The sequence below is a fragment of the Perna viridis genome, chromosome 7, assembly GCF_037379345.1.
Source record: "Perna viridis isolate PV_CMFRI_1.1 ecotype Kerala chromosome 7, ASM3737934v1, whole genome shotgun sequence".
Classification (NCBI taxonomy): domain Eukaryota; kingdom Metazoa; phylum Mollusca; class Bivalvia; order Mytilida; family Mytilidae; genus Perna; species Perna viridis.
The window spans coordinates 42,554,487-42,579,081 of NC_142451.1; the positions used below are offsets into that span (position 1 = coordinate 42,554,487).

Sequence of the window (24,595 nt, forward strand, 5' to 3'; positions counted from 1 at the left end):
ACACATTGGTATATTTTATTCTCTTTAACAATTTACAACCAAAACACTACAAGGATTTTGATATTCAACACACCAATCAGTATAGGAGAAATGAATGATGACTTTGAAAAACTAATCTCTGAAAAACAACCTAAGACGCATTTCCAAATTTCAGTTTAGGAAGTCTGGATAAAATTTGGGGGTATAATTCACAAAAAAGATGGGATTTCATGCATAATCCCAATTTTTTTAGGGGTTGATATCATGACAATAGAATATAAACAACCTATCAGTAAGTTACAAGTGGTCTGATTTTTCAAGTGAGATTATATGCCATAGTTTCATAATGACTGCAGAAAACTCAGCATTCTTCTGTTTTACAAAAGTACCAAAATAATCAAATATTGAAGGGAAATCCTTATATGTACTGTACATTTAGGCTATTTCTATTTACAGCTGGTTCAACTCATTTATATATATCATTGGAAAATTTTTAGTAGAATGATAATTAATATTTAGACTTCCTCTTCCCCAATATTTGGTGCTACACAACATAAGTAGAAATTTTTGCTTAACAAATGCTTGCAATCAACGGCCAAAAAGGCTTTTATTCATTTTATGGAGATGAACAAATCTCCAATGAACAGCCTACTAACAAATCTTTTGCACTGGTATTTTTTGTTGCAAATTTATTAATGACCCTTTAATAAAACAATCATAAGATTACAGCAAAAAGTACCAGTTACATGGAAATGATGATGATGGCTGTTTGAATTGGCAGAGTAAAAATAAGTGAAAATAACAATTTTTTTTTGACAAAGCAGTGACCCATTTCCATTTCTTAATCAACACACTATGATGTCAGACAAAAATTGACATTAGATGTCCATATCAATCACACCATTGCAGAACTAAGTACTGACAACAGAATTGCTATACAATTCATTGATAACAATAAAACAAAGATGATTGTAAACTATGCCTTAATCTGCATTGGATAACTACATAGTTAAAACATAGAAATGTCTTTTAACAGAATTTTCTTCCCAGTCACAATTTTGTTTTTTTTTTCTAATCACAATGCTCAAGCCAGATTGACCAGAGGATACCAAGCCTAAACAGGGCAAGTTTGGGTGCTACATTCAAGTTTTGTTTATCTCTGAAGTTTGATTCTGATAAAATAAAAATTTTGACACATCCAAGGTTTCTGACACAGAAGGAAATCTAATATTGCACACTTACATAATATGGCCCAAACTCGAAAATCTGTACATACTGTTTAGATTCAGTTTATCAAAGAACCTGAAGAATTATATTTCTGTTGAAAAAATAAAAGTTAAATCTTGACACTATGGAACCCCTTTTGTACCAGTCCAAAAATGGACTAAAAACCTAAAACCCTTAATATTTTTTCATTTTTGTGAAAATGATTTTTTTAAATGATTGCTTATGGTATTTTTTTCAACAGCTGAGACTACAATTCCTGACTTTGATGCCAACCTCCTTTTTGTGGTATGGAATAATGTGCTAAATTCTTTGAGTCACAACTGAGTAACACTCAAATTACTGAACCAAAACCAAGAACTTACAGAAAACAGCCCCATTCATGTATCATTATCCAATAAACCATAAACTCAAAAATCAATAGCTTCTATCCTGAACTAAATGTATGACTGAACCATAACTTGAACAATTTCTAAACTTGTGACAATTTTGAAACTTTAGATAATGAAACATATAACAAATTCTAATAAATTGTTGCACCAACACACACTTTTGCCAAGCATTTATAAAAAGAGCTCTAAAAAGCATATTAAAAAGTAAAAAAAATGAAATAATTCAAGTACTGGAAATTTGCAAAAAAGACATAAGCATCAGGGTAAAACACACAGGATTCCCTTTAACATATAGTATATAACAAATTGAAAAGTCTTGATTTGAACTCAACAACAAAATAGAGTCACAAATATTCTATGATCTACTACGAGAGTATGAACGCCTTCTCCTTCGAGGACTTCGACTTCTGCTTCTGCTGTAACTACGAGAGCTGGTGCTACTACGTCTACGACGTCTGCTACGAGATCTGCTTCTTCTTCTTGATCTTGATCTACTTCTGGAGAATCTGAAAACAATACATGTAACTATAATAATAAAAAAAAACAAACAAAACTAGTGTCAATTTCGTAGGAGTTGGCCAGTGTAAAAATTAATCCTAATCTAAGACATCACAATAGAAAAAGTGACATCATAACTTACAACTAATTTTATACTTGCATTTTTTGAAATCAACCACTGTGTTTTAGGAGCCCAATGGCAAATAAATACTTAAAGCAACAATGACCTTAACCCTTTGCCCTACTGACCTAGATATCAAAATAAATCATTGCCTACAGTGATGAGGGTGCTTTCCCATTATTCAAGACCAGAAAAATGGCAAGGAATGTGCTTTACATAGTTATGGCATAAAATTGGACTATGAGGCATACCCTCAAGAGAGATGAGAACCAATGTCAAATGCTAACCGTCAGGAACGTTTAAGAAGAACCTTAGTACCTATGAAGCAATTTAAGTAAAACTTTACATATGAATAACTTTCATATACTTCAAAATTACCTTCTTCTCCTAGGTGGAGATCTTCTTCTGCTTCTAAAACAGAGATTATATTGTACACTGCATACATATTTCTAAGTAATGATTTGGATTTACCTTCCACAATGAATATAACTACACAATTATTAAATCAATAATTAAAGAAAATAATTTCATAAACATTTTTTTGGTTATTATCAATACATTTGGTCTGAAAACAAAACAAAACACCAATTATAAGTATAACAAACCAAAGCCACAGAAAAATCTGTATAATGTGTTTACAAAAATATGTTTTTAATGAACTAAGTGATAAATGCTGCATAGTTTTTATTAAAGATTTTATGTAAAATTGTAACTTGTTATTGACTGAACAGACAAAAGAGACAGAAAAGTAGACAACATCTTCATTAGGACTATGATACCCATAAAACATTACCTTGACCTTGATCTGCTTCCATATCGCAAAGGAGATTTTCTTCTTGGTGAAGGTGACCTTCTCCTAGGTGACTTAGATCTTCTCCTGGGGCTAAGACTTCGTCTTCTAGGGGATATTGATCTCCTTCTCCTTCTTGGAGATGGAGACCTCCTTCGGACTGGTGATTTACTCCTTGATCTTGACCTTCTTCGTTTTGGTGAGCGACTTCTTCTCCTAGGAGGTGACCCACTTCTTGACCTAGATCTTCTCCTTGGAGGACTCTTACTTCTCCTTCTTGGTGAAACTGACCTTTTTCTAGCAGGAGATACACTCCTAGACCTTGATCTTCTTCTCCTTGGAGAAATGCTTCTTCTTCTAGGTGATATACTACGTCTTTTAGGAGAATTTGAGCGTCTCCTGGATGAGGATGATCTTCTCCTTCTTATTGGAGATCTTCTAGGTGGAGGTCGTCTTCTAGGTGAATAAGAGGAAGATCTCCTCCTAGGAGGAGAACGTCTTGGTGTGGGAGATGAACGTCTCCTTGATGACCTTGTACGTGGAGAAGGTGATCTCCTTGAAGCTGCCCTTACAGGTGACCTTTTTCTAGGTAATGGAGATGATCGTCTTCTAGGTGAATGCCTCAATGGAGGTGAGGCAGATCTTTTTCTTGAAGAAGACCTTCTGGATAACCTTCTTCCCGGAAGTTTTGGTGGTGATGCAGATCTTGATTTTCTAACAACACGACGAACATCTGGGGACCTTGACCTTTTTCTGGGTGGTGTTCTACTCCTTGATCTTGACTTCCGTATAACACGTCGAACAATGGGTGACTTAGAAATTCTAGGTGGACTTTGTGACCTAGATGAACTCAAAGATCTACGTCTACCTTGAGAACCTGACCTTCTGACAACCTTCCTAGGGCTTTCTTTCTGTAAGACTGGAGGTTCGTTTAATTCTTTGAGTCTTTCATCTAAAGAGCTCTTTCCAGTTTCTGCATTAGCATTCACATTTACCATACTTGGTTTTGGAGGAACAGGTATCTTGTCGGTCATTACATGACTCAAAACTTTATCATAAATAGTCTCTTTATGGATTCCGTCTCCTGCAGCACCCCTTCCAACATCTCGCTTTTCACTGAGTGGGGGAGGGGGAGGAGGGATCCTTTTTACCTCCTCTTTTCCATATAAGAACTGACTTGTTGGTGATGGAGACCTGGATTTGCTAGAACTAGAGCTGTCAGATTCAGATCCAGAAGAACTACTAGAATCTGATGATTTAGATCCTTTTCGAAGTTTTGACGGCGGTGGACTACGAGATCGCTCTTCCCTCTCAAAAGAAGTTGCTGGAACTTTGACAGGGGATGACTGGTGATGATGAGTGGTTTTTGCAGGACTTTGATGAGATGATTTGGTTGGACTTTGTTTATCCCATCTACTTTGGTGTCTATATATTAGAAAAAAATAGAAAAACTTTATATCTGACTGCTCCAGAATCTTGGTTGAATCTTATTCAATCAGTCATGTTGTAAAATTACAAAACTAATGTAACAAGTAAATTCAGGTTAAAGGAAACAACTCTCCAGATACTTTTCAACGAAAACTCTCTTACGAAGAGTGTGTGAAAGTGGTTAAAGGGGAGAAGCTCAAATTAAAAAATTTCTATGGTGGAACACTCGACAACCAATAAACACTGTTGAAAAATTATTTATATGCTCATATATGAGCTAGAGTATGAAATAACTATTTTAAACATACTACAGTAAAAACATACTTGGCTAATTCTGATGCAGCTTCTGCAACCTGAGACAGATTAGGTAGAGGTGGTGTTCTCAGTCTATTTTCTTGAGTACTGTCTGCTTGCTGAAAATACAATGTAGTACATTCAGTTTCTAATATTTCTTAAACAATTGGCCATTTTCAAAACATTCAGTTTTAAATGTTTCTTATACAATAGGCCATATTCAAGATTTGTTTCTACTGTGTCTGATGTCTGCTTGCTGAAAATACAATGTAGTACATTCAGTTTCTAATATTCTTAAACAATTGTCCATTTTCAAAACATTCAGTTTTAAATGTTTCTTATACAATAGGCCATATTCAAGATTTGTTTCTAATGTCTCTTATAAAAATGGCCATTTTCAAGACATTCAGTGTCTAATGTTTCTTATACAATTGGCCATATCCAAGACATTCAGTTTCTGAAATTTCTTATACAATTGGCCATATTCAAGACATTCAGAGTATTAACAAATCAATAGATAAACTAGCAAGTTTATCTTTATGTCTATAGGAAATAAACAATTAAATCAATGCCTGAAGTGACATCTCTTACCATACCTGTACATTTATTGATTTATGATGATCCTCATCTTTGTAATGGTCCTCTGGATCAGGAGGAGGCTGCCATTTTATCTTTTCCTGAAACAAATTTGAGAGCATTAACAAGTAACTATTACCTTTGCTTCATTTCTTATAGCTTAATTTTCTTTCTGTTCAAATACCACTTATTTCATTAGAAATATTTTTCCCCATAGATATCATAAATCAAAGGTGTACTCCGCTCTGAGATATTACAATGGAACTCCAAAAATTTAAAATTGACTTTTACATTAAATTTAACATTTCTATTAAACTACTGCAGAATGTTGAATACAGGTATTGTCATATAATTACTGAGCTACAAATTACATGTGTAAAGGAAATCCTTTATTTTATATAAAAAAAACAAAAAAAAACTTCTCATCTTAAATAAATACCTCAACTTTCTTTGCTGGCTTTTTTCTACTGCCGCTTGAACTAGCAGAACTAGAATCACTGGAATAGGATCGTGACCTTGACCTCTCTGATTCTGACCCTGAACTTGAGCTGGGAGACCTTGACCTAGAAACTTTCTTTTTTCCAGGAGCAGGTGACGTTTTGTCTGGTACCCTGAGAGGACTAGCTTTGATTGGAGCTTCAGTTTCCGCAAGGTCATATTGGATTTTACTTTCTTTTTGATTGGCTTTCCCAGCAGGGGAGACAATTTTTCTACCCTCTCTTCTTCTGTGGGGACTATCTGACCTTGACCTCCTTCTATCAGCTGCCCTGCCATAACCATTGATATCTGGTCTTTGATCCCTATTAGTGTCTGGTTGATGTCTACTGCCTTGGTTTAAAACCTCTCTGTTACATTTAAAAATCAAAATTACTTAAAGCATCACAGAAATTTTGACACACAGACATAATAAAGAGCTGCCCTAAAACACACACTGTATCTGCCTCCCTTTTTGTGTTAATCCAATATCACCAAAATGAACTAGAAATACAGTGAGCAAGCTCAGAGAGAGAATGCCCCCACTTTAAATCGAGTCTAATATTAAATTCAATAATTTTGGAGTCTTTCTACAGTAACTGTATTCCTTCATGCATAACTACATGTACATACTTCGCCCAGCCTTCCTATAAAATTTCATCAAAAGTAGGATAATCTCTTTCCTTTTGAGTCTTTTATCTGACAGTAATCTTACTCTTTCAAGTACATCTGCATGATGCCTGACCTGACTTGTGCTTACAAAGTTTTAACTTATAAAACCTTTAGTTTTTTTTTATCTCCCTTTGGAGTTCTGCGACAATAATTATATTTCTTCATACATATCTTCATATGATGCCTCAATGTCCTATAAAAGTTCATTAAAATTCCTTGGGCTGTTTAGGAGGAGATGTGCTTACAAGAAGTGAGTAAAGACAAATGGATGGACAAAAAGTTATTCCTATATACTCCCCAAACTTTGTTTTGCAGGGACAAGGGGATAAAAATCAAATTGAAAATTGAAATTTAAAACCCATAGAACTTAATTTCCCTGAAATCAATCAGTTAATTGAACATACTTGATAACAGGACCCAAAACCAAGATAATAAGATACTAAATTAATTTTAGTAACATACTGTGTAAAGACAGGTCTCTCAGGCTCTTTAGTTTTCCAGGGTTTTTGTCCTGGTTTCCAATGTGTTGGTGGAGGACTGTCAGACTGCAACTTTGGTCTACAAAATAAAGCTTTTCTACAAAAACTGAAGGCAATATGTATATGATAACCCAAGTGAAATTAGTTTTTGGTCCTATTTTTATTTTACACAGAAACTGTTTAAGACTCTCAAAGCAAAGAATTTAGAATTCTAAATTTAATTGAAGTTATACACTTCATATGCCTTGAAAAGACTTATTAATACTGCTCAATTATAATGGAGTGATGGGTTTGTAAATGAAACAGTTTGCCTACTTCTATAAAATAACATAATTCTATTCAAAACAAACTGTATTTCATGCATAATAATATCTAAATCTTTAAATTCAAACCAAAACCTAAAAGTGAAATTTCTCAAAGTAATTTGAAATTAAAATCAATTAATAATTAACAAAGTTCATTTTTCGATTATGAGGAGAACCAAAGTGTCTGCTTACCTCTGAGCTGGTTGAACTTTAGGTCTGTCTCTCCTTCCCCTTGACCGTGACCTTGATCTTGACCTAGACCTTGATGACCCATCCCTGGATGATGACCTTGACCTTCTTCTTTTATCAGTCTTTCTTGACCTTAACTCCGAGCCTGATCTTGAATCTGAACGTCTTCTTTTTGATTGTGGTTGACGCCTGTTTCTATGAGGTGACCTGGAGTCATCAGAACTTCTACTTCTTTTCTCCTCCCTAAATTTTCTCAATCCTCTACTTTCTCTGATGTTGTCCCCCGGGGATCTAGAAATATTAATGTGATAAATGGAGTTTAAGAATGTCCATTTAACAAAGAGGTACCTGCTTTATCATCAACAAGTTGAAGCTTTCGCCAAATTTTAGAATTCCCCACAAAAGTTTCAGCAGACAAATTTTATTAAGCAGACTAAATACATGCAGACAGAAGTATAACTTAATGCCATAGTTTGCCACTGATGTCTAAAGTTAACATCTTGTAAAATAAGTTTTTCTTAAACAAAAATACAAGTACAAATGGTTACAATCTTTCTTTGTTTCTAGACAGACTTTCAAAGATAAAATAATTTGAAAATATGTAAATGAGTTCTGCTTTTGAATTATTTTTTGTTCGGTACCAATTTTTGTGTGCTATTGTGTGTCTGTTTTTTGTGGTTTGATCAAACCACTACATCTTAAACCCAAGAAAATCTTAACATTTACGTAAAAAATATAGATTTGTCAAAGATTCAAATAAATTTTTGTCAAACCTAAATTTTTTTTATCCAAGTTATAGCATAAGTACTATCAAAGTATTGTTTTCAAACATTTGTAAGTCAAAAAATTGATTTCTCTAAAACTCCTAGAAGGATAAGATGGTAAATTAAATTGATTTTTTTATAAAGAGCAAAGCACCACAAATTGAATGTTTGAACCTAATTAAGCAAATTTTTACATGTTTTGACATTCTTCCACGAGCTTATTTCCCACACAGTAGTTGAGGTAAAGAACCTTGAAAAATACACTTCAATACTTACCTAACAGACCTTGATCTATCAGGACTAAATCGCCGCCTCCTATCAGGACTAGGTGAAGGCCTTCCTCGTCTCCTTTCTGGGCTTGGTGAAGGTCTTCCTCTTCTTCCAACAGGACTTGGAGATCTCTTTCTTCCCACAGGACTAGGTGATCTCCCTCTCCTGCTACCTCTGGGTCTCCTGTCTCTAGTGTCCTCACTTGAAGATAAAATTTCTCCCTCAGAAGGAGAACTGTCACCTCTGTGTTTCTGTTGTTTGGCAGTCTCTCCATCACTCTCTGAAGTATGTCTATCCCTCTTTTTCTTCTTCTCCTTCTTTTCTTTTTTCCTGAAAATGTAGGATTTTTATGTTAATATTTACACAGAAGCTTATTAAAGGTGTTTAATTACAAGTATGATGTAATCTATTTATATTTTACATGTACAGAAGACAGTGATCAAAGAGAAATACATTTCTTTCAGTCAAGTCAATCATGCATTTCATGAATGAGAGTCAAAGCCATCTGAAAGAGGAGGACATACATCATTTAATACAGTTCATCTTCCATTTACACATATATTTATCATTTTTCCACATCCAACATCCCTTTTACAAACTCATTTAGTCATAAAAAGATAAAACATTACAGAATTGTATATAATGTTCAATAGATAAATTAAATAACAAACTTTTTTTCTTTCTTCTTCTTTTTGCCCCTGTCACCACTATCTTCCCTAAAAAGATAAAGGTTAATTATTTTAAGTACTACTCCAGCAAAGAATCATGCAAATTCTATAGTATGTGATACAACCCAAACTAGAGGCTCAAGAAAGCCTGAATCGCTCACCCGGTTAACCATTTCCTTATTTGAAAAACTTGAGGAATGAGACAGGCTGAGTTAAAATCAACTAAATTGTCAAATGCAGGAAATGCTTTTCATAGCATTTTCATGACCTGAACCAGAATTTTGTTAAAGGCAACATTTTTTGATTTTTTTTAAAACCTGTCTCAAGTCCCATTTTTAGTATAGGAAGCCACATCTATTCACAGATTAAAAATCACAACAGTCATTTTGAACACAATATACTAAAGAACTATTATGCTTATTTTCATTCAATGATCTTAAATGTATTAGAGAAGAAGATTTTCAAAGTTGTACATGTGAAAAAAAAACAAAAAAAAAACTGTTTCAGCGGTCATAACTCCTACATTAGTTAATGAATGGTTTTCAAAATTTCAGCATAGGTTCTTCTCATGATGCTTAACAATTTAACCTGATGCCAGAAATTTGGTAAAGGCAACGGTTTTTGAGTTATTTGCAAAAAACTGCAATCTGACCCCTATGTTCTATTTTCAGTAATGGCGGCCATGTTTTTTCATGGATCAAAAATCCCAACATTCATTTTGTGCAGAACACCATATGGAACAATCATGCCAAATTTAAAACCTGTCAGTCCAGTAGTTTCAGAGGAGAAGATTTTTTAAAATTTGTCCATGACAACGAAGCCAAATGATGGCATAAGCTCACTTAGCCTTTGGCCAGGTGAGCTAAAAAAAAAAGCTACATATTTTTATTTTTGTAATTAAGTTACTTTATAGGTCTATATGATGAAATGTATAATTATTCATTCCAATCTATTTTTCTTACAAGATAATTCACAATGAAAACCCAATAATTTTTATTGTATTTCATTGTCTCTTACAGAATTATCTCCCTTATCCTTCAAATCTACAGTACATTCTATATAATTTTTATCCCCTAAGATCATGGGTTATATGAAAAGCCACATGTTCATTTCTGTTTATTATAACATTTTAAACAAAATATAAAAAATTAAAATATGGAGGCTTTCCAACCATGAATCACATTTTGCATGATTCTTACCTGAAGAGCTACTTAAATCACACAAAAACATTTCAATAAACATGTACGTGTGTAACTAAATATAAGTTACCAAAAAGGAAATCAGACATAAATTTGGTAAAAACATGTAGTGAATAAAGACAGCACTTCTCTAATAGGCATAAATTTGTTACAATGTATATTTCATTAGAACTTACATGAAGGACATTTTTTAAAAAGTACATTGTACACCATTTCTGTATGGGAATTTTGCAAGATTTTGTCTATTAAAACTTTTACCTATCAATATCAGAATTTAACATAATATTTACGCTCCATCAATCCACAAGGAAGCATTATTTAATTTTGACCCTGCTACTATCTCTAGTTTCATGAATTTTTCTGGCCTGCACACCTTACCATTATGTAAATAAGCACCCTACAAAGTTTCAAAGCTGTAGCTAAAAACCTGTAGTAGAAGATAAATGTTTGTTTGTTTGTTTGTTTGTTGGGGTTTAACGTCCGAGCAGCAATATTTCAGCTATATTCAGACGGATAAGCCATTTATCCCATTGGCATATTTTAAAGTTGAAAAGTTGAACTTTCTCATATTTGAAAATATTTCAAGAAAATCAAAAAGCCCAACAAGCCATGTACCATTTCAAAGGATGGCCTGACAAACATGTGAAAATTAATATGCTCCTGTGACTCTTAAAAACAAGAACAAAATGCAATGGAAATCTAGAGAGATAAGTGATTCATTAGATTATAGATTTCTTTCAATTACATACTCATCTGACTGTTGTCTTATAGCTTGGTACCCAGCATGAGCCTGAAGTCTAGCTGCTATAGACAGTCTTCTATCTTGTTCCTCACGATTGCGGGAACTACTTCGCCTATTCCTCACACGTTCAACTCGACCCTGAAGTCTTGGAGGAGGTCTGTTATCCTCATCATCCCTAAAATATATTACTACTCATTAGGTCGAGCACACCCCATCTTCAGATATACATGTATTTAAGTAAACAAGATGAAGGGTTCATTTAGCAGTTATGGATCAAATACTGAAGAATGTGTTACCTAAAGATAAATCATATCCAATAGAAATCTTCAAGTACTAGTATAGTACTGATTTATTCAAGGAAGTCATTAAATGCCCTATTGTATTGTTTGTCAAGCACTGCTAATTTGAAATTCTAAATGAGACGAACAGTAACATTACTTCAAACTAACTGAAGTTCTGACTTTCACGTTATCCAACTGGGATTCATACATGTACATGCTTTCATACATGAAAAATTACAAAAGAATCAAGTCATTAGAATTACAGACATCAAAAGCCAACTGTATACCACCATGAAATTCCCTTCATTGACTTTTAACAATCCATACCATTCCTCTTGAACAAAGCCCTGTCTCCTCCCACCTCTCCTCTCAGGAGGACCTCGCTGTAGCCTGTCACCTCTGACCCAACGTTCCTGGTTATCATCACCCTCATCACCACGACTACTGACACGCTGATCAGTACGCTCCATAGCTTGTTTCCAATGAGGTGGTGTCTCACTACGACTCCTATCTCCTCTGTATCTCTGTTATAACAAAAAAAGTGAGATATTAAGTATCTTATACAGCTGATAGTGCAAGACGGAGAAATCTCAGACACCCAAGCGTAAGATTTCAAATTCTCTTACGAGGCTCTGTCTCAGATTTTCTAGTCTAGCTACTTCTAGCAGTGTTTGATTCTTTCCTTACTTTCAAAATTAAATTTTGTGATTAGTGAGCCAAACTGCCCTGATAGCTGAAATTTCTTTGAATTTACAAGAAGTCAAAAAACATTTTATTGTCACAATTGTTGCCTGTTCTTATTTCATCTATAGGGTAGATCAGAATTCTCACAAGGCTAAAATAGAAATATCCTTGTCTCTTTATTGAGAAATCATGGTGGTACTACTCAAATGTTTTCTAATGAAATGATCTAAGGTTGTATGTATTAAAATGAATTCAATGCCTTGTTAATCAAAACAAAATACAATAATTCATTTATCACATTGTTTTAAACAAACAAAAAACAAATATTCACTTGTTTTATTGCTTTTTTTGTACAAAAAGAAAATTTTCTATTCCTAAGTAGGACAACATCTGGTTGAACACATCTATAGACCTATTAACTCACAATGTGTCTGTATAACTATTAGAAATAACCGTTCCTGATAAGACACCACAAAATTAAAAAAAAAAACAAAAAAACTTAAAAGTGTGAAAACATTTTTAATGTCCATGGTATCTCTAATCAAAGTGTTAGGATTTCATTAAGTCGAACATTCAAAATATATTCTATGACTATTAGTAATTTTCAGTTTTGAAAAGTTAGATCCTGAAATAGAAACTTACAATGGTGCCCCTTCCTTTAATTTTCCTGCCTTTCTGGTCATACTGGTTCCTGCCACCATACGGTACCCTCTCTATATTTCTCCTGTTACCAAACCTGGGTGGTGATCTCTCACTGTAACATTAAAACAAATTTTGATTATTTAATCCTTTTGTAGAAATACGGGTATTCTATAAAGTGTCCAAGAGATAATGTGTAGTATTCTATCACTCCACACCACAACCAATTTCTTTAAAATAAATAACTGAATCACAAATAGTTTTTACACAAAATAATAATAAAAAAAAACTTACTTCATAGTCCCATGATTATTTTTTACTGTAAAATATGGATAAACAACAGGGTAACAAACTGACAACCACATATCCCAGACAACATAAGTTTCTTGAAACCATGCATTATTTGATATGTGCTTAAAAAAGTGTGCCACCACTTATTTATACAGTAGCCAATGTTGATCGAATCTCAAAAACACAGTACAAACTCTTATGATGAAGTCATAAATATCAAATTATCCAAAAATTTATCAGAGAAAAATATAAAAAATCCATATTTACTTCATTCATACATATTATATGCTGACAAAAGTTAAATATATGTTACTGCTACCTAAAGAAGTGTAAAAAAAAAAAAAAAAAACATACTCATCCTGAGGTGGTGGAGCAGGATCTCCTCTCAGTAAGAACTTTTGTGATGGTACTTCAGGTATTTCTTCAGGTCTAATATCACCAAATACAGTTGTCACTTCTTGTTTTGGTTCTTTCTCCTCATCACTGCTGTAAATAACACTGAATAATAATGCAATTTCAAAATAATGACTTCAATAGAAACTAAAATGTTCTCATTTTTGTGTCATCCCACAAACTTACATTTGTATACATTGAACTTTTCTACTGTTTGTTGTCAATACCTGGCTTGAGAATTTTAGATTCTTTATGACACCTCCACCTAGACTGATATAAGAACCACCCCCTCGATGAATAAAGAATGTAAATAATTCATTTACAGCTGTTTTATTTAACTATAAGGGAAATAAAATCACATTATTATTTATAGTCAATTGAGAAACATTTTTTTGCAGAATACTGTAAGACATAGGTAATTGTGCACCATCTCATAACAGTTCATATGTTAAAAAGCAGTCATAATGGTGGTTAGTATAAAATACCAAAGTAAATGTTTAACTCAGTAACTCTTGTCTGCATTTTTAACCCACAATTTCAAAAAAATTTGTGAATGCATCAGGGCCTAATAGTAGAGTAGTATATTGGTTTATATTTTCTATCATTAAAGACCTATTGTTTGATTGTCATTGCGTTTTTTGTAAATTCTCACAACTTGTAAATCAAACATTAATGCCACAAAATAATTGTAAATATCACCTCATCTTCTGTAATTTTAATGTCAACTGTCTATTTACCTGAATATAAACATAAAAGGATTGTCATCTTCTCACCTTAGACTTTTTTCACGTTTCTTTTTCTTTTCTTTCTTCTTTTTCTTTGAATCTTTTTTGTGTTTTTTCTTCTTTTTCTTCTTGTCCTCCTCACTTGCTGAATCCTCATCCGAAGATTGGGCTGATTCTGACTCAGAAACCTTCTTCCTCTTCTTTGCTGGAAATGTAAAATGAACTAACTTTATTTGTATGTTATACATACACATACATGAGTTAAACTCCTCAATGCATAATATTCTCACTAACCAACCATACATGCATATTAAAAACAATATTAAATATTAAAAATTTATCCAGCACTCCAAAGTATTGAATTTCGAAACTTAACAATTACACATTAAACACTTTATATCTTAAAGAACTATTTCATTGGGTGCAAATTTTCAAATTTTTTGTGGTTTGACCAAACTTTGAATAAAAATAAAAAATTTCCATTGATGCTCAAATGAAATTTCATGAAAGAATAACCATGAAAATTAATATCCATAAACAAAAGTACTTGTTTGTTGCAGTATTTCCATTGCTTTTTTTCATAGTCAACACATAACAGCAGCTACTAAATTTTCTATAGCCCAAGAATTTTTGTTTAGAAAAAACCATAATAAAATATGGGAACTGGGCTCGAAAAGTCCATAATACCTTAGTTTTGTCAATATTTCCATTGGATCCACAAATAAAGTTTTTTTGAAGAAATCACTCATTCAACATACCTTTGGTCTTCATCTGTGGAACTAATTCCCCACAATTCTCCACTCTGACATCAGTCAGAGGTCTACTTCCGGCTTCATCAGTCTGCATGCTCTCAATCTGACTAACTAAGTCTTGGCCGAATATAACGTGGCCAAATATTACATGAACACTACAAAATGTCAATATAAAATCATGTTAGAAACTAGCGTTGCTAAAGGCTGTTCTATTTATCTACTACCAATAAATCTTCTACTGATTCTTACATGTACATACCTTGTAGAACATTAATTGCTATTAAGATATATATTCACAGCGACTAATCATTCATTAATAGCTATGAAAACATTGACTTATCTTTCTAAGATTTTTGTTTTTTTTTAATTTAAGGGTTTCCTTTGTAAAACTCCAAAATAAAAACAACTTTTTTCAGAATTGATGTCTGAATTACAATTTAGAAATTAAGTCTTCTACTTGCCAAAGCGAAAAGGGAATAATAATAAAGTAACCTTCACTATCTCTGAGTGATGGGAATCAGGAATCTTACAACAGTGTATATAAATACAAAATTTCACTTACCCATCTAAATGTGGAGCTGGCTTTGTAGTTCTATTGTGGGGAATAAGTAAGATATATGAAAAAGAAAGAAAATCATGTTTGAATGAAGAAAAGTGAAAATTCTAATTAAGTAAATTCATTAATGTCAATCCAGCTGCACAGCCTTCATTCTGAAATAAACCATATGTGTAAAATGAGATTATACAGAAACATAATCTGATATCTTAAAGTTCAAATATACTGGTAACCGATCAATGTTATAGAACAGAAAAGAAAAAGACACTATGTCAAATATTAAACATTTTGTCTGAAAGTTTTTAGTTAATCTGTAATTCTATTTGGAGCTGATCTAGATGAACAATCAGGTAAAATCATTAATGTATGCATTTTTGTTATCTATCACTCATGGTCTAGTTTGTAAAGATTTGCCTCTATGATACATGTGTACTCTTTATTTTTTTCCTCAGAGGCACAATCTTTGAAAAAGACCCAAACTTGATATAGATAAGTAAAGTTAACAATTAGAAAAATTGAAAGAGACAGAAACTGATCAGATAACAGTCTGCACATTTCAGTAAAATTAGTGATCTAAAACAGCTCAGTATTTTTTTTTATAATATACCCAATCTATACAAGTTATTATACAAGTGTGTAAAGCCTGGCGTAGACATAAATTCATCTACATGAGACTTTGGTAATTTTACCTGACATTTTTATGTCTCCTCACAGCTGTATTCAGATTCTGTATATAATGATAAATATTACAAAAATCAGTGTAAATAACAAAATAAATATAATTGTATGGTATAATAAAAAATCTGAAAGTTAAGACAAACAGTTATTAATGGTTGGTAGAGAGAACGACTGTGTCAAAGGTCAAATGTCAAAGGTTAGCCTGTTGAGTTTTCCTAGTATGACAAATCAGTATGACATTATAGCAAATTAGCCTATCCTTGATTACTCTTCTGCTGTCCTTGATTTGAATAATTCTGAAGATTTGTTATTTTCTGAGATATGTGTGTATGTGTGTTTTCAGTAATTAATGAAGCTACTTACTAAAAAAGGAACTGTAATTCAGAAATCATTGTATGCATCTATCATTTTCTCAATTAATAGACTAAATTAACTGCAATAACTGTAAATACTATAAAAATCCTGTTTTATCTGCAAACAAATTTCAGAGTGCCATTTTTAACTATTGCGGTTAACCCACTTGCATTTTTTGCAGTCACAAAAATTACAAGAATTTCTGAATTAACATTACCAAGGGAAAAACAGACTTTATAGCACCACAAAGGAAATTCAAACAGAGTTGTTCTATTTATATTTTGATATTTTTATGTCCTGTCAATTAATGCCATAGTCTCATGGACATTTTCCCCATCATTTCATCCTTTATTATGCTTGGTTCCAAGCTTAGTCAGTCCTGAAACTTAAATTTGCTACACAATTAGTTAACAATTCTTTATTAATTTCAGTTTTCCATTGTCTTCTTTGGCTAAACCAAACATTGTCCATATGTATGATCTGAACAAAAGAACTTAATTCAATTCAGTTACATAAAAAAAACCTTAGTGACACCTATTGAGTATAGCATTACCAAAATGGCTCAAATCAGTATGGGCAAGAATAGCGAACATTCTTTCTCTATTTGAAGTCATGAAGCTAGTTATTAAAACACCTGTAGAAATGTAATTCAAAGTCGAAACCATATGAAAGTTAGCACAGATTTTTTACAATACTTACATGAAAAACTGTGACCCATTCGTGTCCTTTCCACGATTAGCCATGGAAAGAAGAAATTCTTTGTCATGTTTAAGTGATAAGTTCTCATCTGCAAATAATGAATATTAAAACAAATATTTTGAGACAAATCGCAAAATTATCAATGCAACAAGTCATTGTGTGTCTAAAGAGATTAAATAAAAGTACACCAGCAATGCTAACAGTGAGCTGGTAAGCTATTTCCGACTTACTAAATGAAAACCCCCTGACATGTTGAGCAGCAGGATTCCTACCTCTTACAATGCCAGTATAATAGGTGTAGCTTAGCAGCTAAAATTCCATTCAATATGTTACAAAAAAGCAGTGTGTACAGTTTGCCATTATCAAAAACCTACCAATTGGGTTAGGTCTAGGAACCATTCAATGCAATTACCTTATCAGTTGAAATGAACCCCTCTATTAAAGAAATTCTTTTTGATTCTCTAATTATAGCTTTAGTTTTTATATCTGCTACAACATGACATGATACAAAATGTATCTGCATTAAGTATGTTTCAGTCCACAAAATTTAGCCTGATATTTAGCTTGCTAAATCATCTATTTAACAGGATACATAATTTTATCTCCAAAGCTACAACCTGTGGATGATCTCTTATTTTGTTTTATATATAAATAAAGCACATTCACTTCCATTTCAGAATATGTAGCACCTACCATAAGCTAGCACCTTTTGTACTGAATTTTATAACTTAAAGTAGGCCTAGGGTAAGGAACACAACTCTTACAAATCATTGGAACATTTCTATTCAGCATTTTACATCAACCTTACTTAAGCATCAAAGTAACTTGGACTGATTTCATTCTGTTTCAAATGAAAGCTTGATAGGCTTTGGTGAATTTAATATGACTAGAGGATGCCCATGAAATCATGGTCGATTGAGCATAGTGTGGACACAGTACTAATTTGACAAATCCAAACAAAATGAGTAATCCATTAGGGCGCAAATATTTACACATAGAAGGGGGAAGGTTTATTTCGACACATTCTACGCCTTTCCATGTCTGGACAGTTTTGCACCTCAGAAAAATGGTGGATGTCATTTAATTAAGCAAAATAATGAACATACAATACTTGTGTAACACATGTACACATGATCCGGACAGTACGTCGATTGAGCATGCGCGAAAGCGTATTATAACACACTGACCAATGATGGTCTCTGAATCGGGATATTTTCCCAAAAATTTGAGTTTTCCACAGAAAAAAGATTGTTTCGAGACAAATTTGGGAAGTACACATCACTACATTCATACCTCATATCACAAATATATTCGATCTTGTATGGTTTCAGAGGATTTGCAGCTCAAAGAAATCGGTCTCTTCCTATAGTAGTATAGATATGTATCACTGATTTCAAGAGTTATGTCCATTACCCTCATTTAAGTTCACTTTTTATTGGGGATTGACTTCAATTGAATTATACAAAACTTCAAGGCCATAATAGTATTTTTAATTGAGACCTTTGTTAATGTAAAATGAAATGGGTTTGTTTTCATAATTTGTATCTTCTCATGGATGTATTAGAAAATATTTGGATTTCATATTCATTCCAAAATTCCAAGGCCCTTTACTTGAATGATTTAATTAACAGTTGGTCAACAGGTCTATCAAAGAGTTTTCTTGAAAATGTAGGAGTCCTTTTGATTTATACTCAACTTTAACTTCATTATCTTACCAGAAAATACCCCTCCATAGATAGACTCTCCCCCTGTTCCATCACCTACAATAGACCAAGGTTATTATAAAATGTGAGCTACTCATTAATTCATGAAATTAATTAATCACATACATTTTGCAACATTTCCTGAATGCTTCAGAATTATTTCTTTGTAAGATCCACAAGTACTTAAAAGAAAAAAAAATGTCAATCTAACACCGATACCCTGAACAGTGCTTTTTGTCAGAAATGAAGTCGAGCTGATTTAACTGTTTCTTTTTTCAAGGACTTAAACTTAAGTAATGATGATGAACAGGAATGGCTAAAGATATGTTTGCTCCAATATTTTTCTCAACAAAAAGATAGCTTTTATGGCTTTATAACTAACATACCTTTGGTGAAGTCTCCACCTTGAATCATAAAATCTTTGACAATACGGTGGATGGGGGAACCTTTGTAGTGGAGGGGAATTTCACTTTTCTGACTGATGCCTTTCTCTCCTGAAATAAGAACATTCAAAACTTTGCCAAGGTGTCTTTTAGCTAAATAATCATGATAAGAGATATCAATCAAGTATTATAATGTAGGATTCTGTATAATCCTTCCTTTTGTAGCTTTCAAATAATTCAGAGTAGTTTGTTCTGTCTGATCGATATGCATGTTATATGTTTACAGTTTCTTAGTACAAAACACAAAAATATATTCAGAACAAAGGTTTCTTCATACATGTACATGTACGCAAGATGATTGGCAAATTACCTGTACATAATGCCCTGAAATTCTCACAAGTTTTGGGGCATAAATCTGAGAACAGCTCAAACACAATTCTTCCAGCTGAAAAAGAAAAGGTAAAGTTCCTGATTAACGAATAATGATTTAAATCACTTGATACATGTATATGTGGTCTGTAGATGTACAAAGAAAACACTTGTACTTTCATCAAACCTGACTTATCTAACTAAAAAGGTAACAGTCAATATGAGTTTAAACATTTCCAATTTACAGCAAATGGATTGAGTGGAGTCCTTGTATCTGAACCACATTCAATGGATTCATCACTTAAAAACTGTCTATAGTTTACTTCATCTGTCTCCATACTTAGTTATACAATGTATCTAATGATTCTGATAGCTTAATTTACATTCCAGTTGCATAAAGACAAAATAATTTTGAAAGTACCCCAGTATTGAAATTAAGTAATTTTATCTCAGTTTTGAATTGTAATGGAGACACAAAGAAGCCATAGTGTAGGAATATAGTGACTAACTAAAGATAATCTACATTTCATTTGCATACAGTCAAACTAATTTTTGAAAGTATCTTAGCATTGAAATGAAATACTTTTATCTCAGTTTTGAATTGTCATGGAGACACAATGAAGCCATAGTGCAGGAATATAGTGACTAACTAAAGATAATCTACATTTCATTACATACAAACTAATTTTGAAAGTACCCCAGTATTGAAATAAAGTAATTTTATCCCAGTTTTGAATTTATATGGAGACACAATGAAGCCATAGTGCAGGAATATAGTCACTCAACTCAAGATAATTTACATTTCAGCTGCATGCAGACAACATTATCTTAAAAGTAACCCTGTCCCAGTATTGAAATGAAGTAATTTTATCTGTTTTAAATTGCCATGGAGAAACAATGAAGGCACAGTCTAGGAATATAGTGACTAATTGAAGATAATCTACATTTCAGTTCATACAAACTAATTTTGAAAGTACCCCAGTATTGAAATGAAGCAATTTTATCTCAGTTTTGAATTGTAATGGAAACACAGTAATAGTGACTAACAGAAGATTACAGAGAAGTATAGCCTGATGGTAGTGAAGTACTGTACTAAATTTTCTAAATCAAAATCGATAACTATTGATCAGAAGAAACACTTAGATAGGGTGCTATGGATATTTCTACTTGTATTGGACATCAATTTTACGGCATAATATTCTTTCCAAAGTGAGATTTCTTCTTCAAAAGAAGTTACCTGTGCACCTGCTACACATCAATAACCAAGAAAAGTAATAAATAATTATCAATACTGCACAATATAAACTACTGTATTTATATGTAAAGGGGCTTTTTTTAACATTGAATATTGATGGACCAGATACAATGTATTAATATCACAATGTAAATTTCTACTAGGTAGATGTTGTCAGTCTTGTGATTTCATTTTGTCACTAGTCCTTTGCCAGAACCTAGTATTCATGGATAATGAAGGGAAATTCACTTAGGCCAAAGAAAAAAAACTTGTCAGTTTAAGGTTACCCTACCTAAACTACTACTATTAAAGTCAAGAAATCATTCCATAACAGCCTATATAAAATAATAAAAAAAAAAAACGAAGTCTGTAAGCGATTGCTCACTAGTGATAACCCTGCTTTCAATCACAAAATAAAGAAAATAAACAAAGTTGTTGGTAAACAGGAAGTTGTCAAATATTCTGAAAATAGGTCCCATCATATTGCATACTTACAGTCCAAAGAATTTGTCGAAATTTCATGCCCCTGTGATGAGTAGCTGCTGAGAAAAGTGCAACAAAAATTTCAACTTCCAAAAATATAGAGTAAAAAAAAATAACAAAGATCTTGCTTAACAGGAAGCTGTAGTCACATTTTTGTCAAAAATAAATCCCACCATATGATATACCTACAGGAAGTATGTGTTAAAATTTCAATCTGCTGTAATGAGTAATTGCTGAGAAAACTTGTTACAGAGGCATGGACCTACGGAAACACAGACAAGAGTAAAACAGTCCTTCAGAGTGGGGGTGTAATAAAATGATTTTATATTACAATTACATACCTACCTACCCTATTTTTCATATAATGTAACCATAAACAGACATATTTTTTTCTTGGTCTTACTTAGAAGGTTGTTGGATTTTTTTATTCCAGCTACATGTAGTAGCTGAACAAGTTTCAGAGACTGTATTATTTTTTTCACATGGCAGCCCTTACATGTGTTTTACATATCTTTATCTCTTATTTAATTACCAAGTCATTGCCTATAAATATATCTTATGCTTATTGTACTGCCTAACATTTTTCAACTAAGGACAACAGGTAAATCATGTTTTATAGCAATGGATACTGATTTCAATTCAAAGCAGCTGAGTAATTTAACAGTGAAAGAAATTAGCAGTAGATCTACAGATCGTCAACGTAAAATTAAGCAGGTTTGTAATTAAATTGGCTCAATTTCCTTTGAAATGTACAATACGGTCTACATAAAATTATGATGGGTCTATGTTGACCTACAATTAAGTTTCTAACACTGATTTAAATAGCTCTCCAGGTAGAAATCTATTCTACATTCTACCAATGTGTCTTACTTTATTTCAACTGAACAACTGCGCGATCTTTAGGACATTGTCTTTCAAGGTTTAATAGCAGCCAATTATGATAATCATATGAATCAGTAGCATAGCAGTAGCTACATTTGTATTGAAATTGGTATCACTATATTCCAATTTGTTAAAATGAGAGACACTATAAAGAATTTTTAAAACAGAATAGCTCATTGATAATCTGGATGCATTAGAAAATGACATACATCATATATATTTTCAAAATTTTAATCCCAATAGGGTATGAAAGTCATGTCATGTGACCCTGTAGTTTCACAAGAATGGGTACTAGTCTACCATTCAAATGCATAGAGATTTGTTACTTACAGAGTGATGAGTTCAGTATAAAAAGCACAATATCTTTTCAAGACTTACAAACCCTATCACTAAATAGAAATGTACATTTACCTGACTGTCCTCCAATCTGAATGTCAAAGAAGCATCTAGGCCTGAACTCTGTCTTGATGGTCATTTTCCTGAGAAAGAGAAAAAAAACATTTTTTTAAAAAGATTTGTTAAGACTTTATCAACAATAAACTTTAGTACTTCAGAAGTCAAATGATGGTACAGCCTACAGTGTATATAAGAATCTTATTGAGAACTCACTCACCCTGTACCCATTTTGTGTATTTTGAAACAAAAATAATCAGAAGACAGTTTTTTTCAGTGATAATACTTTAATCATGTTGTCTCTACAGAAAGGGATTAAAAATTTTAAACAATGCAAATTAAGTACTAATAAATTGAATTTTGTCAGTTATAGATATTATAAGTATTTGACTCAAGATAAGATGACCATGACCAGAATGAAAAAGGTCCCTTATGCATAAATGGTTCAAGTCACAATCCAAAAAAATCAATGCCAACCTTCCTTTGGGGGAATGGCATCGGTGAAAAGATCCACTCACTTATAATAGGTAAAATGAATACACCATGTGAGGAGTAGTATCCAAATGAGGGGTTAAGCTATTTTCAGGACTTATTTCAAACCTATTCAAGGACAGTGATATAGTATGTCTTTTTTTTAAATTACCATGACCAAATTTATTTGGAAAATACACAATTTCTTTTTCTAAATAAGGGAAGTTTGAAATTACAGAAAAAAACCTTGAATTAATAGTTAAAATGATTAATTTGATGGAGGGTGTCAAGAAAAAGATATGTCATCAACAATTAATCTGTGTAATTTTGAACAGAAATACCATAACCTAGTTGTTGAAGGTGTTCCACTACCAGTTGGGAAATAGTTTATCTAAATTGAGATTTTCTAAGAGCCATTATTTTTAAAACAGGGGAAGCAGCCATTTTTTCGGAAGTAATTTAAAGCAAGCAATAACACTGAAGGAGACTATTTTTTCAGTGCTTGCCTTCATCTACTAGTCCGGTGCTAGTAAAAATTGAGATTGATTGAATGAGCTGAATACAATTCAGTCCTCTATTATTCTGGCTACTCATAAGAATTTTGAAGGAAAGGGCTATATTTCTTTTTGCTATTTTACCATAAGCATAAATAACTATATACCCCTGTAGAAATGTAAAGCGGTTAAGCACAGAATAGAAGTAATTCATACAAAAACTTTATCCCGTTCTAGTTTACACGTTTTTTTTTCATAACTGTATACCTGTAACCTGTAATTTTGGAAAACTCTCTAATCACCAAAAATCAAGTCAATACAGTAACCATAACTCTTGCAAAGAACCAAATTTATATATTAAGCTTATGAAAAGCTTATCAGGGTATTATATGGTCTGTAAATATTTCTGAATAATAAATAAAGTACATCTTGTGGGTGTTTGACATGCACGTGTCCTTTCATTTCTAATATTTACAAATGAAAATAATTTTGTAACGACACAAACCGAAAGCAGCACCATGCACGTGTCCTTTCCTTTCTAATATTTACAAATGAAAATAATTTTGTAACGACACAAACCGAAAGCAGCACCATGCATGGGTATTGTTGGGCTTGTTTACCTAAAACGAATAATCAACAATATGTGAGTTAAGCAAGAAATACTAAAAAGGGGAAATGCAACGAAAATTAGAGAATGATAATTTATCAAAAGGTTGCAGTGGTCTATGAATTTATAGACATTTACCGGCTACTCCGCTTTCTCCCACGTCGCCATTAATTATCCGTTGATTCCATTTTCAGAAGGGGTTAATTGAAATAAATGCAATTATATGTTAACTATTTTCTTGTTGAAAAAAAGCAAAAAATTAAAAAAAAAACTAAAACACCGAATTTTGGTTACATTAGTTTAGATAATTAAATTTGTACATTCTCTTATTAAACGATTGTGTCACAAAACTATGGCATACCCTTACAAAAAGTGGACCAGCCTGCATTATCTAGGAAACCAAAACACTATTCTAAAGAATTTTAATTCTTTCACACATAATAAGCAAAATTTATGATAT

General features: G+C 32.5%; 1 protein-coding gene across 3 annotated transcripts; it reads right to left on the reverse strand.

Annotated features, from left to right (window-relative positions):
* On the reverse strand, nucleotides 1–24,349 carry LOC148612782 (uncharacterized). 3 transcript variants are annotated; one of them, XM_088594521.1, is made up of 23 exons: nucleotides 24,274–24,349; nucleotides 22,582–22,649; nucleotides 19,573–19,647; nucleotides 19,206–19,313; nucleotides 18,832–18,876; nucleotides 17,117–17,204; nucleotides 15,392–15,421; nucleotides 14,836–14,984; nucleotides 14,126–14,282; nucleotides 13,314–13,442; nucleotides 12,672–12,783; nucleotides 11,673–11,869; nucleotides 11,072–11,239; nucleotides 9,127–9,171; nucleotides 8,462–8,785; nucleotides 7,425–7,712; nucleotides 6,911–7,006; nucleotides 5,742–6,147; nucleotides 5,323–5,403; nucleotides 4,757–4,845; nucleotides 3,008–4,429; nucleotides 2,593–2,625; nucleotides 1–2,101 (listed from the first exon to the last, which is right to left on the reverse strand). In XM_088594521.1, exons 2-23 carry the CDS (start codon nucleotides 22,643–22,645, stop codon nucleotides 1,951–1,953), a joined length of 4,257 nt encoding a protein of 1,418 aa, XP_088450647.1. In that variant the 5' UTR covers nucleotides 22,646–22,649; nucleotides 24,274–24,349; the 3' UTR covers nucleotides 1–1,950. The 3 variants fall into 3 exon arrangements, with proteins under 3 accessions (XP_088450647.1, XP_088450646.1, XP_088450645.1); XM_088594520.1 differs by having other exon boundaries at nucleotides 13,314–13,445; XM_088594519.1 differs by having other exon boundaries at nucleotides 13,314–13,457.
* Between the last annotated feature and the right edge of the window lie 246 nt (nucleotides 24,350–24,595).